Source organism: Jatropha curcas, unplaced genomic scaffold (assembly GCF_041381405.1).
Source record: "Jatropha curcas cultivar XTBG-Jc1 unplaced genomic scaffold, XTBG_Jcur_1.0 HiC_scaffold_221_pilon, whole genome shotgun sequence".
NCBI lineage: Eukaryota > Viridiplantae > Streptophyta > Magnoliopsida > Malpighiales > Euphorbiaceae > Jatropha > Jatropha curcas.
The window spans coordinates 697-16,358 of record NW_028322420.1 but is presented as its reverse complement, the minus strand read 5'-3'; the positions used below and the strand labels follow the sequence as shown (position 1 = coordinate 16,358).

The 15,662-nt window shown below is 33.3% G+C and overlaps 1 protein-coding gene and 2 pseudogenes across 1 annotated transcript; all 3 read left to right on the top strand.

Annotated features, from left to right (window-relative positions):
• Positions 1-4,665: 4,665 nt before the first annotated feature.
• On the top strand, positions 4,666-6,052 carry LOC149491932 (putative O-methyltransferase 3). The gene is made up of 2 exons (XM_089716958.1): positions 4,666-5,513; positions 5,671-6,052. The coding sequence occupies exons 1-2, from the start codon at positions 4,725-4,727 to the stop codon at positions 5,968-5,970; spliced, it is 1,089 nt and encodes a 362-aa protein (XP_089573084.1). The 5' UTR covers positions 4,666-4,724; the 3' UTR covers positions 5,971-6,052.
• Positions 6,053-7,037: 985 nt separating this feature from the next.
• LOC119370868 (trans-resveratrol di-O-methyltransferase pseudogene) lies at positions 7,038-8,420 on the top strand (annotated as a pseudogene).
• Positions 8,421-10,720: 2,300 nt separating this feature from the next.
• LOC149491931 (putative O-methyltransferase 3) lies at positions 10,721-15,422 on the top strand (annotated as a pseudogene).
• Positions 15,423-15,662: the final 240 nt, after the last annotated feature.

Below are 15,662 nucleotides of genomic sequence, written 5' to 3'. Positions count from 1 at the left end.
TCCGAACGGACTGCACCAATGGACTCGGCGTAATTTTCTCGTCGTCGTGGTATATTTATTTTCAAAATATATCCACGGATCCGGTAAACCTTCAGCTCTGATATCACTTGTTAGGGTCCCGGCAATAAAATTACGATAATAACACAGCGGAAAAATATAAATATGACACAGATATTTACGTGGTTCACCCTTTAACTGTTAGGGCTACGTCCACGGGACAAAAACTGAATAATTCTTCCACTATTAAAAATAGTAGGCTTACAAAGAGAGTAATAAAAAATAGTGGCACTCGAAAGTGTTTCCCAAATTATCCTCACTATTTTCTCTACCCGAGTTTTAGAACCCAATTCTAAAACTGAAACTCTCTCAAAAACTCTCTTCGCTCGGTTGTGTGTGTTGAGATGGCTGAGCCATCTCCTATTTATAGGAGAGGGTAGACGCGTTAAGTACGCGTCCACTGAAATACAGGTCACCTACCCAAGAAATCTCCCATTTCTTTCTTTCCTTTTTCAACTACGAGTGGGTCCTACCATATTTTCCATTCTTCTTTTTTTTATTTGTTTCAAATGTGGGTCCCATTAAGTGGCACCGCACAACAAGTATAACATTTACCTTGCCATTACGATAAGCAAAAGTTCATATTTTTAACGTTACTTTTTGCATTTGTTTTTTCTTCTTAGCTTGGGCCTACTTATTTGATCTTATCTCCTCTTTCTTTCTTCCAATTTATAGCTTTGTATATAGTTTTGTTTTTATTTAGAAGTTAAGTATTCAAGAGTTGTGCAAAGTTTCAAGGAAGCCATCCAAGTAATTTATCACTAGTTCTTATTTCTAAACTGTTAATTTTGTTTATTTCTTTCATTATTCTTATTGATTATGGAATATTTATCAAGTATTATTGAGTTTTATTTAAGTACTATGTGTAACTAAATTCTTATACTAGGAGTTTGATGTAGCTTAGTCTCTTTTCCAATTTATGCAATTAGATTTATTTTTCCTTATTCAAGTTATGATTTATTAATGAACCTAGTGCTTCTAGGTAGAATTTTCCCCTAGAAAGATTTATTTCAATTATCACTATCGGAAGAAGGATCTTTGATATGAAAAGGTTAATAAAACACATGAGAATAATAACTTGATGCGGAAGCTATATGGTTTGACTCATGGGGGGTTTTTATGATTTATCAAACTTAAATTGTAAATTCATAAACAACTACATAACTTAATGATTTAATTCACAGTTAATTGCGCTATTGGAAGATAGGTAATTAAATGGAATTAAAATAGCTAGCAATACATCGGAAGAGCTTGTTAGTGAATTCAGAGTTGTTTCCCCTACTTGAATAATTAAATTGACTAATGAACTAATGAAATAAATTGGATGGAATTAAGTGAAATCAAAACCCCTAGTAGTTTCTATTCCTTGATTTCTTTTAATCAATTTTTGTTTACTTAACTCTTGTTTATTTTACATTTATAAAACAATTCTTTCAATTATCGTTTAAATAATAACAAGATAACATAATTTTGGTACTTGGATTACAATCCTCGTGGGAACGATATCTTACTCATCATATATTACTTGTAGCGATTCGTACACTTGCGAAATAAGCTGTCAAGTTTTTGACTCCGTTGCCGGGGATTGGCAATACCAATATCAATACGAATTATCTTGTTATTAATTTAGACATTTTGTTTTATTTCGTAATTGAAATATTTGTTTATATTATATGTATTTTTTTTTCTTTGTTTTTGTTGATTTTCTTTTTCATCATTTTTTTGCAAGTATTTGAGATGTATTATCAACAAATAGTTGCAAATTTTAATCAACAACACTTGGAGCCATTTTATGCAGCTTGGGCAAGATTTAATGAATTATTGGAAAAATGTCCTTATCATAATTTTATAAATAAATATCTCACTTACATATTCTATTGTGGATTAAATGAAGAAACTAGAAATTGGGTAGCTAATGGTATTCACCTTATAGAAAGCAGCTATGAAAATATACTTTACATGTTAAATGATATGGCAGATTTTGACTACCGTTGGCATTGGGATCAATCATTGCAGGGCTGGAATCACCAATATCCTCAAAATTTTGAATATGAAGAAGAAAAACAAAAGAATTTAGAGGATTTGATTGCTGCCCTTACTAAATCTCACATTAATTTATGAATGAAACTCGTGAGACCTTTAAAATCCAACAAACAGCAATAGAAAATTTGGAGGTACAAGCAGCAGAATTGATAACCATGGCAATTAATGGATATCGAGATGAGGAGTGCAATTCTGAGGAAACTTCATGGGAAATTGCATATTTAGAAGAAGTAAAGCCTACATGTGAAAAATGCAACTCCTTTGAAGACGAATTAAATCTCAATTTCTTGTTTTCAGATATGATTATTAATGACCATAAAAAATGTGAGGTACAACTGGAGGGGACATTGGATGAGAGTTTAAATGAAAATAAGCAGAAAGCAATATTGGTGGATGAAGAAATAATTGAGACTATTGATTTGAGCTCATCAATGGTCTTTATATATACACCACCAGAAGATCCTTTCTTTCCAATAATACCACATTTAATAAATTGTGTTCTCCATGATCTAATACAGGTTTTTCCCCAAGTTCATCCTTCAAAGCAAGATGTTGTTGGTATGACGAGCATAAATTTTCTCAAACTAGCCAATCTTGAGGGTATTTTCAACCAAGACCCATGTGTGATACTACATGATACATACTATGGGCGAATGCCGTTATTTGATAAACTTCTCAAAAGTCGAGTTTAAAGACTTTAAACAAAACAGTAATGGAAGGCAACCCATCATTTTCTTTCTCTTCCTTTGCAAATTTTTATTTTATTTTATTTATTTTTACTTATATTTTTCATTTTGTTCTCCCATCTTTAAACCATTATTTTCTTTTATTTTGGTGTTTTATACTCATATTGCAGGTCAAAAAAAAAATTTGAAAACTGATTGAAACTGCAAGAGTCAGGCTCTAGCACCCCCAGGCCGTGCTATCTAGCACCCCCGTGCTGTCTCCACAGAAAAGTACACTCATAGTCAGACTCTAGCACCCCAGGCCGTGCTATCTAGCACCCTCGTGCTACACAGCACCCCCGTGCTACCTAGCACCCCCGTGCTACCTAGCACTCCCAATCAGCACGGTCAGCTTTACTTTACTTTTAATTATTATTATTTATTTTTTTACTCTACCTACTTTTTCTTTCTTCCTTTTTTGTTTGTTTTACTCTAATTTTTTTTTACTTTCTTTCTTTTTATGGTCCTACTCTACCCACTTTTGCATTTTTTTTCTTCCTTTCTTTTTGACTTATCGTTCACATTTTTTTTCTTTCTTCTTCTTTAATCATTTGCTTTTAATGATTCAATTTTTTTTTTCTTTTCTTTCTTTAGAAAAAAAAGTAAAAAAAAATGACTTACGTTCATTTGTTTTTATTATTTGCTTTTAATTAGGATTTTTCTTTATTTTTATTTCAATTTTTTTTTCTTCTCAACAATTAGGTCTATATTATTGTTATTATTATTATTATTGTGTTATGTTATTCTTTCCCATTTTCAGCATTTAGCCATTAAAACCATACTCTTTGTTTCCTTGTCATTTGTTGTATTTGTCAATGTAATGGTGGTAAGATGTTTTCTACTTTATTTTTATTTTCTTACCTTGCATTGATTATTTATGATAAGTTTGAGGAATTGATCTTATTTTTGCACACATTGGGGACAATGTGCTAGATTAAGTTGGGGAAAGGAAAATTTTAGTTAAAATTTTAATTTTTTTTTATTTTGTTTGTTTATTTCATTAGTTTAATATGGTTGGAATAATTATGAGCAAGTTTAAAAAATTATCATAATTCATTAACTTGCAATGAATTTTGTTGTTCTTCGAAGCTAATTATTTTTTCAGCTTAAATTTTAATTTTTGACTTAACACGATTCTTTGATTTAACTATTTGTTTCTAAGATTATAAACACTAATTTTTTGTGAAATCTATGATATATAGATGTGTTTTAATCAAAATTTATTTAACATTGGCGTTCCTAGAATAAATTAAAATTCTGTTCGAGATAAAAATTTTAAATGCTTACATTTATAAAGAGATGATTTAGGCATTCTTTGTTAAAACTTCATATTTAGCCTAGACCACCTAAGTTAAAGTATGACCCTTGCAACCAATTTGAAGCCTATATCAAAAATTTATTATTCACCCATATTTAAACCTAGCCATTAAACCAAATTAATTTTCTACCTTAAGTGCAATAATGTGTAATTGAAGGATTTAATTTTTATTAAAACATAGCAATAAAGGGAGAAAATTTCATTAATACTAGCAAATGAGGAAAGAAGATTGATCTCTATTAATGAAAAAAATACATGGGAAAGAAGATTGATTTTTTTTGTAAAAAAGGTATGAGGATATTTTCTACTTTCTAATATATTATTATTCTTATATTAACTTCAGAATATTTGTGGCAACTACCATGCATCAATGTGAATAATGTGAAAAAATAAAATAAAATATATGCTAATGCATGGGGGAAAAATAAAATAATTAGCGTTTGAAAAAAAATAATAATAAAGAAAGAAAGGAAGAAATCCCCCACCACTCTCTCTATATATACTTAAAAGTATTTGATTGATTGTTCATCATATTTGTACTTCTACCATATCCTAATACTATTAGCCTCAAGCCCATAAAAATGGCTCATTTGGCTGAAGAAATTCTAAACCTAGATTCTGATCAGCAGCTTGAAGCTCAAGCTCATATATGGAACCATATTTTCAACTTCATAAATTCCATGTCCTTAAAATGTGCAATTCAATTAGGAATACCAGACGCCATTAACAAGCATGGCAAGCTCATGACTCTTTCTGACCTAATCAATGCCCTATCTATACACCCAACCAAAGCGCATTGCATTCCTCGCCTGATGCGCATTTTAGTCCATTCTGGCTTTTTTGCTGTAGCAAAAATAGAAGAAAATGGCCGAGAAATAGAAGGGTATGTTCTTACTAATGCATCGAAGCTTCTTGTTAAAGAAAATCCATTGAGTGTGACACCGTTCTTGCTAGCCATGCTTGATCCTGCTTTAACAGGACCATGGCATTATTTAAGCACTTGGTTCTTGAAAGATGATAGAACCCCATTTCATATATTTCACGGAAACGAATTATGGGAATCTGCTGGTCAACATCCTAAGCTCAACAATTTTTTTAATGAAGCTATGGCAAGTGATGCTAGGTTGGTTATGAGTATTATGATAAAAGAATGCAAAGAAGTGTTTGATGGGTTGAAGTCATTGGTTGATGTTGGAGGTGGAACAGGAACTGTGGCTAAAACTTTAGCTAATGCATTTCCTCATTTGGATTGCTTTGTCTTCGATCTCCCTCATGTCGTTGCTGGTCTTCAAGATGGTGAGAACTTGAAATTCGTTGGTGGTAACATGTTCGAGGAGATTCCTCCTGCAGCTGATGCAATTTTACTGAAGGCATGTACTGAAATTTATGCTCTCTCTTTTTTCTATCTTTTCTTTATTTTACTTGGTATTAGATGAAAGGTTGTCTTGCTTTTGAATGTCTAACCTTCTGCATGCTGCGCTGATATTCTGCTAACAATTTTTTAATTTTATTTTCGATCATAAATAGTGGATTTTGCATGATTGGAGTGATGAAGAATGCATAAAGATATTGAAGAAATGTAAAGAAGCAATTAAAGGCAGAAAAGGAGGAAAGCTGATTATTATAGATATGGTGATGGAGACCCACAAACAGAATAATGACTGCATTGAAACTCAGCTTTTCTTTGACATGTTGATGATGGTGTTGGTTAGTGGTAAAGAAAGAAACAAAAAAGAATGGGCTAAACTCTTTTTTGATGCTGGTTTTAGTGACTATAAGATAACCCCTGTGTTGGGTTCAAGGTGTGTAATTGAAGTTTATCTTTAATTAATATTATATATCATTACCGTATATGTGAAATAGGTTGTCTCGTGCTGTATTTACTCTTAATTAAGCATTATTTTGACAATATCGTAAACTTATAGTTACATTTCCAAAATTTCTTTTTTCTCATACCTTTCTATATAAAGCTTAGCATATGAAAATACTATTTTCTTTTTCCAATGACATTGCAATTTATTGTATTTTATTTTATTTTAGGAAAGGTGCTTTTTAAGAAAAAAGATTTTGACATTATTGTTTAATACTAAGTGGATTAAATTAATAATTTCTATCGATTTTACCTTCTACCAATTACAGATTCAAATAATTGTTCTCAATAGACAGATGAAATAATTATTTATAAGAAATGATTTTAGCAGAAGGAATCAATTTTTCGGATAAAAATTAATTCATTTTCAAATAGGATAATAAAAAATTATTCCAAATTTTATTATTTTCGGATCCTTGCTACATTGATATCCACAGAAGAGTTTCAAAATACCAAATTTTAGAAGAGGAAAAAGTCGCACTGACAACCTCTATTGATACAAGAAATTTATCCAAACTTAATCTAAACTATCCAACCACAGGAAATTCACAATTTATTCATACATTGAACTGCCAACAAAAATGAAATAAAAAAAAAAAAAGTTCACGTGGAAACTCCCTAGTAACAATGAAAAAAAAAAAAAAAAGATTAATAAATTAACAAAATCAAAAACGCATAACCTTATTAAATCTATCAACTGTTATATGCCTGGAAGATTAATACGTGATTTATTCCAAACGATGTAGATTTCGTTCTAAAAAAGAAAAACACAATGTTTTATTGAAGAAAAATAATGCTTGTCCTTATCATATCTAGCAAAATCTTGAGAAACATGAGTACTATTCAAACAATATACACATGTTAAACATATAAAATTAATTAATTCAGACACAACCCAACCCCATTAACAATAATTCTGCTAGTATTAATTACTCTCCAGGGCAATATATATATAGAGAGAGGGAGAGGTTAGAAGGTGTGTGCATCAACTTATCATATAGTTAGTACTAATTAAGTACTGTTGATGGTTTTGGTTACTAGAGAAAACATAGATGAGCTACTCAAAGCTCAGTCTCATACATGGACACATTCTCTGCAATTCATAAAGTCCATGTCTCTAAAATGTGCAGTTGAACTAGGCATACCTGATGCTATTAGCAACCACCACGGCCAACCCATGCCTCTTTCTGACCTAGTTTCTGCTTTACAGGTTGAGCCTGCTAAAACTCACCATCTTCACCATCTAATGCGAATTCTTGTTTATTCTGGTTTCTTTTCTTTAAAAGAAGATGGCTATTTACTTACTCCATCCTCTTGTCTTCTTCTAAAAGACACTCCTTTAAATTCAAGACCTTTTATATCTCTTGTTGATGATCCTATTCTAACAGAACCGTGTAATTGCATGAGCACATGGCTTAAAGATGATTATGATCAAACACCGTTTGTAACTGCATTTGGAGAGTCGCTATGGGAACATGCAGGGCATGAAATTAGGGTTAATAACTTGTTTAATGAAGCAATGGCTAGTGATAGCTTTTTAATTAGTGAGGCGGTGATAGTCAAGTGTAAGGAGGCATTTGAAGGGTTGGATTCTTTGGTTGATGTTGCAGGTGGAACTGGAAATATGGCCAAGGCTATCGCTAATACTTTTCCAAATTTGAAGTGTACTGTTTTGGATCTTCCCCATGTTGTTGCTGGTTTACAAGGCATTAAGAATTTGAATTTTCTTGCTGGGGACATGTTTGAGGCTGTTCCTCCTGCTGATGCAGTTTTGCTCAAGGTATACCAATTAGTTTACTCTTATTTATTTATTTATTTATTTTTATTAACTAGAGGTATCCTAATCTACTGGATGAAGACTAAATCATGCTCGCATCTAGTCAACCCACGAAAAGGTAAGTGCTCAAACTGAATATTTACGACATCCATGAAAATCAAACCTTCAATCCTACTTAAAAAGAGAAAAATATTAAACTACACACACACAAACATAAGTTTCAATATTTTACTTTTATCACTTGGAATGTGAAAATTTGATTTAGCTAACACAATTGATTTGATAAACAGGGGATTCTCTGCTTCAACACAATTAAGACAAGGGGATAATATAAAGTTATAAACACAAACTTGTAATTCCCATATTCGCATCTCCTCCTTTCTTGCTTCTGATCTGGAACTTCTCTGGACTTCAAAAGTGACCTGAAAAAAACAAAATGGAATTTCATAAGTTTACCCAATTCATGAACAAATTACAATTATTTCCTGGTTGGAAGAAACAGCAAACCCAAACATTCATATGTTAATACAAATTCAAGAAAAACAATGCAAAATTGCAAATGCATGTCTAAAAATTGAATCTTTTTGTATACAGACAATTATTGATGGAGTTCGATCCACTCCAACTTAACTTCTTTTGAAGCTGAAGTAAACTTTTGTAGAATCTTGAGTTTTAAATTTATTTGCGGTAATTGTTTAGTAAGTTTAAATGAACCGAGACGTTTAGAACTTGGCTGGAAAAAAGTTCAAAAAAGCCTGCAAAGTAAGTTTTGCCCATAAGCAATACAAGATTATCGAACTTGATCAAGCTTTTGTATATATACGTACGATATTTATTTTAGACTTATTTGAGCCTTAAGTCCATCTTAAATTTAAAATTTTTGAGTTGAATTCAAGCTTTAAGTTGAATTTAAGCTCAATTAGAATTTTCAGATTCGTCAATTTCAAGTTGAATTTCGAACCTCACACGATCAAGCTCAACTCGATTCATTTATACCCTTAACTACAATGCTCAATGAAAACGACTTTCAGCTTGTTAGACGTGCTCATAAATTGGTATGTCTTTCATAATTCTAATAAACCGTCTTCCATTCCATTTCCTTCAATAAGGGCCTGCAAAGTAAGTTTTGCTCATATGCAATTTAAGATTAGCATTTTTTTTTTTTTTTTTTTGGGGGTAATACAATGAGAAATCAGAACTTCAGAGTGCGCCTACAATAGGCAACACTTCTTAAATCATGATCAAGCCAATTACATAAAGCAGGAGGACATAAATCCAAGATATGGGTTCTATCTTGTGACAGAGAAGCATTAGCAGCCAACCAGTCAGCACAACAGTTGACTTCTCGAAAAACGTGGGAAATTTGGCAAACCCACTCTCCTTCCAACAATCGATGAACACTAGCCACCACGGCCTGGCAACTCCCTGGCACCTCCCCTTCTTTTCTAACCATCTTAACCACAGTAAGGTAATCACATTCAACCTGCAATTTAAGATTAACAAAAAATTTTGGTTGTATACTCACAGGCAATGAGATCAGTGCCCAGTCCGTAAAGGGTCTTAATCCCAAGTGAAGGTCATGAATTGCTTCATGTGCCAATGTTTTTTAAAAGGCAATGTTTTGCACTATTTTGAAGAATTGTTTGTTTTATTTTGCCGATGTTTTCTAAAAGTAATTAGGCAAAAAAGGAAAAACAATCGAGCTATTGTGAATAACGCTTATCAATTGGGGGTTAACTGGGATATGGGACTCCTTAGAAAATCTCCCTCACCAAATACTATAAGCCATAATAATTTATTATCATAAAAAAAATCTCCACACTCTCATCTCTCTATATATGCATGTTTGATCATATTTGTATCTCTATCATATCAAAATACTATAAGCCATAATAATAACAAAACCCTTAAAATAGTTTGTAATGTATATTTGTGATGCTACTCACTGTCGTCTAACTAATTAATTTTTTTTAGTACGATTAATTAGGAGCAATACAACCCACTAAAGATAAATAATGCAAATTAAAATTAAAATTAATTGTTATAAAATCAAGGATTTAATTTGGTGAGAATAAAAATTAATTATTTAAGAGAATAAAAATATTGACAATTGAACTTATATATCAATCTACTTATATACAAAGCTAATCTAATAAACGTATTTGTTTGTATGGTACTGCTCAATGTGTTACCCCTAATATGACGTGGATATAATTGTATTTTCGTTAAAAAATAGTAACAAAAATATATTTTTAAATGACAATTACTTATTCACCAAGTTAATTTAATAAATATATTTATTTATATGGTATTTGCCTACCTAATATGACGTTGATATAACTGCTTTTTCGTTAACAAATAGTAACAAAATAATTTTTTTAAAATGACAATTAATTATTCATGAGCAAGCCTCGTAAATATTTTCCAAATACAACAACGCATGAAATAATATTTAAAAAAAGAATAAATTAGAAAATTTCAAAAACAATATCAAAAAGAGTAAATCACAATTATTTTTTTTATTGTTTTTGTTTTAGTATCAAGAGGTATTAATCCTGTCCCATGGTTTGTGTCTTATGCTTACGGGGATGGATTCAATTACTGTTTTTTATTCAATATAAATATAAAAAATAAAAAAATAAAAATCTCCTAGATTAGTGGAGTGCAAGAAGATAGGACTTTGATTTTTGAGTGGACGCAGAGGGAAAGAAACAGCGACAGAAAAAAGAAAAACAGAAAATTCCTAATAAAAAGGAAAATAAATATAATATTATTCGATTAGAAGAGTTGCACACCGTTCAATACACCAGACGTCATGAGTCACTCGATAAATATAATAAATAAATATAATTGTCAATATCTCATCATATTTATATCTCTACGAACCATATCCTAATACAATTAACAAACCCATAAAAATGGCTGAAGAAATTCTAAACCTAGATTCTGATCAGCAACTTGAAGCTCAAGCTCATATATGGAACCATATTTTCAACTTCATAAATTCCATGTCCTTAAAATGTGCAATTCAATTAGGAATACCAGACGCCATTAACAAGCATGGCAAGCTCATGACTCTTTCTGACCTAATCAATGCCCTATCTATACACCCAACCAAAGCGCATTGCATTCCTCGCCTGATGCGCATTTTAGTCCATTCTGGCTTTTTTACTGTAGCAAAAATAGAAGAAAATGGCTGAGAAATAGAAGGGTATGTTCTTACTAATGCATCGAAGCTTCTTGTTAAAGAAAATCCATCGAGTGTGACACCGTTCTAGCTAGCCATGCTTGATCCTGTTTGAACAGGACCATGGCATTATTTAAGCACTTGGCTCTTGAATGGTGACCAAACACCATTTCATACATCGCATGGAAAGGCATTGTGGGAATATGCTGAAGATAATCCTAATCTGAACAATCTTTTTAACAAAGCTATGGCAAGTGATGCCAGGTTGGTTATGAGTATTATGATAAAAGAATGCAAAGAAGTTTTTGATGGGTTGAAGTCATTGACTGATGTTGGAGGTGGAACAGGAACTATGGGTAAAGGCTTAGCTGATGCTTTCCCTCACTTGGATTGCGTCGTTTTTGATCTCCCACATGTCGTTGCTGGTCTTCAAGATGGTGATAACTTGAAATTTGTTGGTGGCAGCATGTTTGAGGAGATTCCTCCGGCTGATGCCATTTTACTAAAGGCATGTTCAGTTTCTATCTTTTTTCTGCCTTTAGTAAAATGACATCAGTCGGAGGAATCTCCTCAATCATGCTGCCACCAACAAATTTCAAGTTATCACCATCTTGAAGACCAGCAACGACATGTGGGAGATCAAAAACGACGCAATCCAAGTGAGGGAGGAAGGTTTTCAACTCACTCAAGAAGAAAAGAAAAATCACACACAGAAAACTTGTTACCCAAGATGCTCTAGACAGTTACAACTAAAAACGTCTCTCTCTTGATTTTTCCGTAACCAACCTGTAACCTCCCACTGTTGTTGTTATAAGTATGAAGAAGATAAACAGTATGTGTTTTGTCATTGCCTTCATTATCCATGCGACACCGTTTTTCCTTTTTATAATCTTTTTCTTTCTTGTATAATGAAACGACCTCGTTGGTTAATACTAGCCGTTATTCACAGCGGCTTGCTTCCTCTGTTACTGCCTTCTTCAAACCACCATCATCTTCAATCCTCTGTTAGGGTTAAAAGCATCAGATCTGATAATGGTGCAGAATTCTTGATGAAAGATTATTATGCAGCAGAGGGAATTTTACATCAAACTGTTTGTCCAGAAACCCTAGAGCAAAATGCAGTTGTAGAAAGAAAGCATCAGCATATACTCAATGTCACAAGAAGTCTTTTGTTTCAAGCTAACTTGCCAAAGATTTTTTGGAATTTTGCTGTACTACATGCCACTTATCTCATTAATAGAATTCCAACTCCCCTATTGCAGGAATGCTCTCCATATGAAAAGCTTTATCATAGCCTGCCAGATCTTTCAATCTTAAAGGTTTTTGGAAGCTTGTGTTATGCAAATACTTTACAAGCTGGGAGAACTAAGTTAGAGCCTAGAGCTCAAAAGTGTGTGTTTTTAGGCTACAAAGAGGGTACCAAAGGGTATTTAATGCTGAATTGCATACTAGAGGATTATTGGTTTCAAGGAATGTTATATTCTACGAAACTATTTTTCCTTATTCTGCAACTCAGTTTCAACCATTATTGCCTCAACTTAATGACACATATGCAGATGCAGACTATGTTCCTATATCACCTGCAGCAGATGCAGTCAATGCAACAGGTGTAGTTGATACTCTTATGCAGAATGATGGCTCAAGACGATCCACAAGGACAAGGAGAGCCCCTCAATATTTGCAGGATTACCATTGTAATTTGGCATATCATAATCACACTACGCCTATTGCTTCTACACAACACTCTATTTCCCAAGTGCTTACCTATTCTCAGTTGTCTCCTTCCTACAAACATTTTATTTTAAATGTTTCTTGTCTTCAAGAACCAAAAACATATAAACAAGCCGTTAAACATCTTGTATGGAGGGAGGCTATGGATAAGGAGCTTGAAGCCTTGGCTTTAAATAATACCTGGACTGTGGTTCCTCTTCCACCAAACAGGGTCCCTATTGGCTGTAAATGGGTGTATAAAACAAAATTGAAGTCAGATGGTTCTATAGAAAGGCACAAGGCTAGACTAGTTGCCAAGGGTTACACACAGGTTGAGGGCCAGGACTTCTTTGATACTTTTTCTCCTGTAGCTAAAGTTACAACTATCAGACTTCTCTTAGCTTTAGCTACAATGAAAGGGTGGGTTTTTGGAGCAGCTTGATGTAAACAATGCTTTTCTTCATGGGGATTTACATGAAGAAATTTATATGGAGGCTCCTTTGGGGTTACAGGTTCCTGATGGTTCAGTTTGTAAGCTGCAGAAGAGTTTATATGGCTTGAAGCAAGCCAGTAGACAATGGTTTCATAAGTTAACGACTTTTCTTGTTGCTATTGGCTATCAACAATCTCAATCAGATCACTCTCTATTCACTAATCAAAAGGGGAACAATTTACTGCCTTATTGATATATGTAGATGATATTGTTCTAGCAGGGAAGGATTCTTCTGAGATTAGCTTAGTCAAAGCTTCTTTGGATGCCAAATTCAAGATAAAAGATCTTGGTAAGCTAGGTACTTTCTTGGATTGGAAATGGCTAGGTCAAAGGCAGGATTTCACATATGTCAGAGAAAGTATGCACTAAGCTCCTAACTGAGTATGGAGTTTTAGGTGCTAAGTCTTCCTCCTCTCCTATGGATTATAATGCCAAATTCAGCAAAGATGATGGTGATTTGTTGACTGATATAACAAGTTACAGAAAACTAGTGGGGCAGCTATTATACCTCACTACCACAAGGCCAGATATTACTTATGCTGTCAATACCTTGAGCCAATTTCCTCTCTGCACCAAGAACAACTCATTATCAGGCATTGCTCAAGATTCTTAGATATGTTAAATCTAGTCCTGGTAATGGTTTATTCTATAAAGCTAGTTCGGCACCAAAGCTAACTGCCTTTAGTGACTCTAATTGGGACGGGTGCCCTGACACAAGGCGCTCTATAACAGGTTATGCAATTTACCTGGGAGATTCTTTGATCAGCTGGAATCAAAGAAGCAAGTGATTGTGTCCAGATCTTCTTCAGAAGCTGAATATTGAGCTCTTGCTATCACAACATGTAAGCTTCAATGGTTGAGCTATCTGCTGTCCGATCTTGGTCATAATTTATCTGCACCCATCAGTCTCTTTTGTGATAATCAATCAGCAATTTATCCACAAGCTAATCCTGCCTTTCATGAGCGATCGAAGCATATAGAGATAGATTGCCATTTTATTCGAGAAAAGGTTAATTCTGGCCTTGTTCATCTTATGCCTATTTCTACAGAGCTGCAGCTTGCTGACTTGTATACCAAATCTCTTTCTCCTTCACGCTTTAAGTTTCCATGTCCAACTGGGCATGTCTGACATCCATGGCCCAGCTTGCCGGGGGGGGGGGGTGGGTAACAGAGGATTGAAGATGATGGTGGTTTGAAGAAGGCAGTAACAGAGGAAGCAAGCCGTTGTGAATAATGGCTAGTATTAAGCAACGACGTCGTTTCATTATACAAGAAAGAAAAAGATTATAAAAAGGAAAAACGGTGTCGCATGGATAATGAAGGCAATGACAAAACACATACTGTTTATCTTCTTCATACTTATAACAACAACAGTGGGAGGTTACAGGTTGGTTACAGAAAAATCAAGAGAGAGACGTTTTTAGTTGTAACTGTATAGAGCATCTTGGGTAACAAGTTTTCTGTGTGTGATTTTTTTTCTTCTTGAGTGAGTTGAAAACCTTCCTCTGTTTTTCCTCTCTTGTATCTGAAATCTGTAATCTTCTGCACTTGTATCTGTTATCTTCTTCTTCAATGAGATGAATTCAATCAAATTTTATAGGGAAAGCATCAGCTAAGCCTTTAGCCATAGTTCCTGTTCCACCCCAACATCAGTCAATGACTTCAACCCATCAAAAACTTCTTTGCATTCTTTTATCATAATACTCATAACCAACCTGGCATCACTTGCCATAGCTTTGTTAAAAAGATTGTTCAGATTAGGCTGATGCCATTTTTTTTTTTTTTTGTTCCTCTTTTTGTATCTGTTAACAATTTTTGGTTCTTATGGTTGGTTATAAGCAGTGGATTTTGCACGATTGGAGCGATGAAGAATGCATAAAGATATTGAAGAAATGTAAAGAAGCAATTAAGGGCAGAAAAGGAGGAAAGCTGATTATTGTAGATATGGTGATGGGAACCCAAAAACAGAATAATGACTCAATTGAAACACAACTTTTCTTTGATATGCTGATGATGGTGTTGCACAATGGTAAAGAAAGAAACAAGGAAGAATGGGCTAAACTCTTTTCTGATGCTGGTTTTAGTGATTATAAGATAACCCATAAGTTGGGTTTAAGATCTGTAATTGAAGTTTATCCTTAATTAATATATGATTAAGTAAAAAGCTCCACTATTGGTGAGAGATGGACAGGCTGAAGTTTGAGCAAGGTTAATAGCTATAGGTTATAATTAAGTTTGATGGAGGAGATTAATTCTCTTCTATGTTCTTTTGGTTTGGTTATTTGTGATTGTAAAATCTCTAGCACAAGAGATTTCTATTATTTGCTTTAATAAATATTTGGTTTGATCGAGCCTGTAACGCCCCATTTTTTCTGTGTCTGAAATAGTAAGTTACCGGTCTGTGAATAGTATCATCGGTCCGAGAATAAATATTATTTTTGTCCGGAAAAATTACTATGTATGTTTAATATTTTCTTTAATA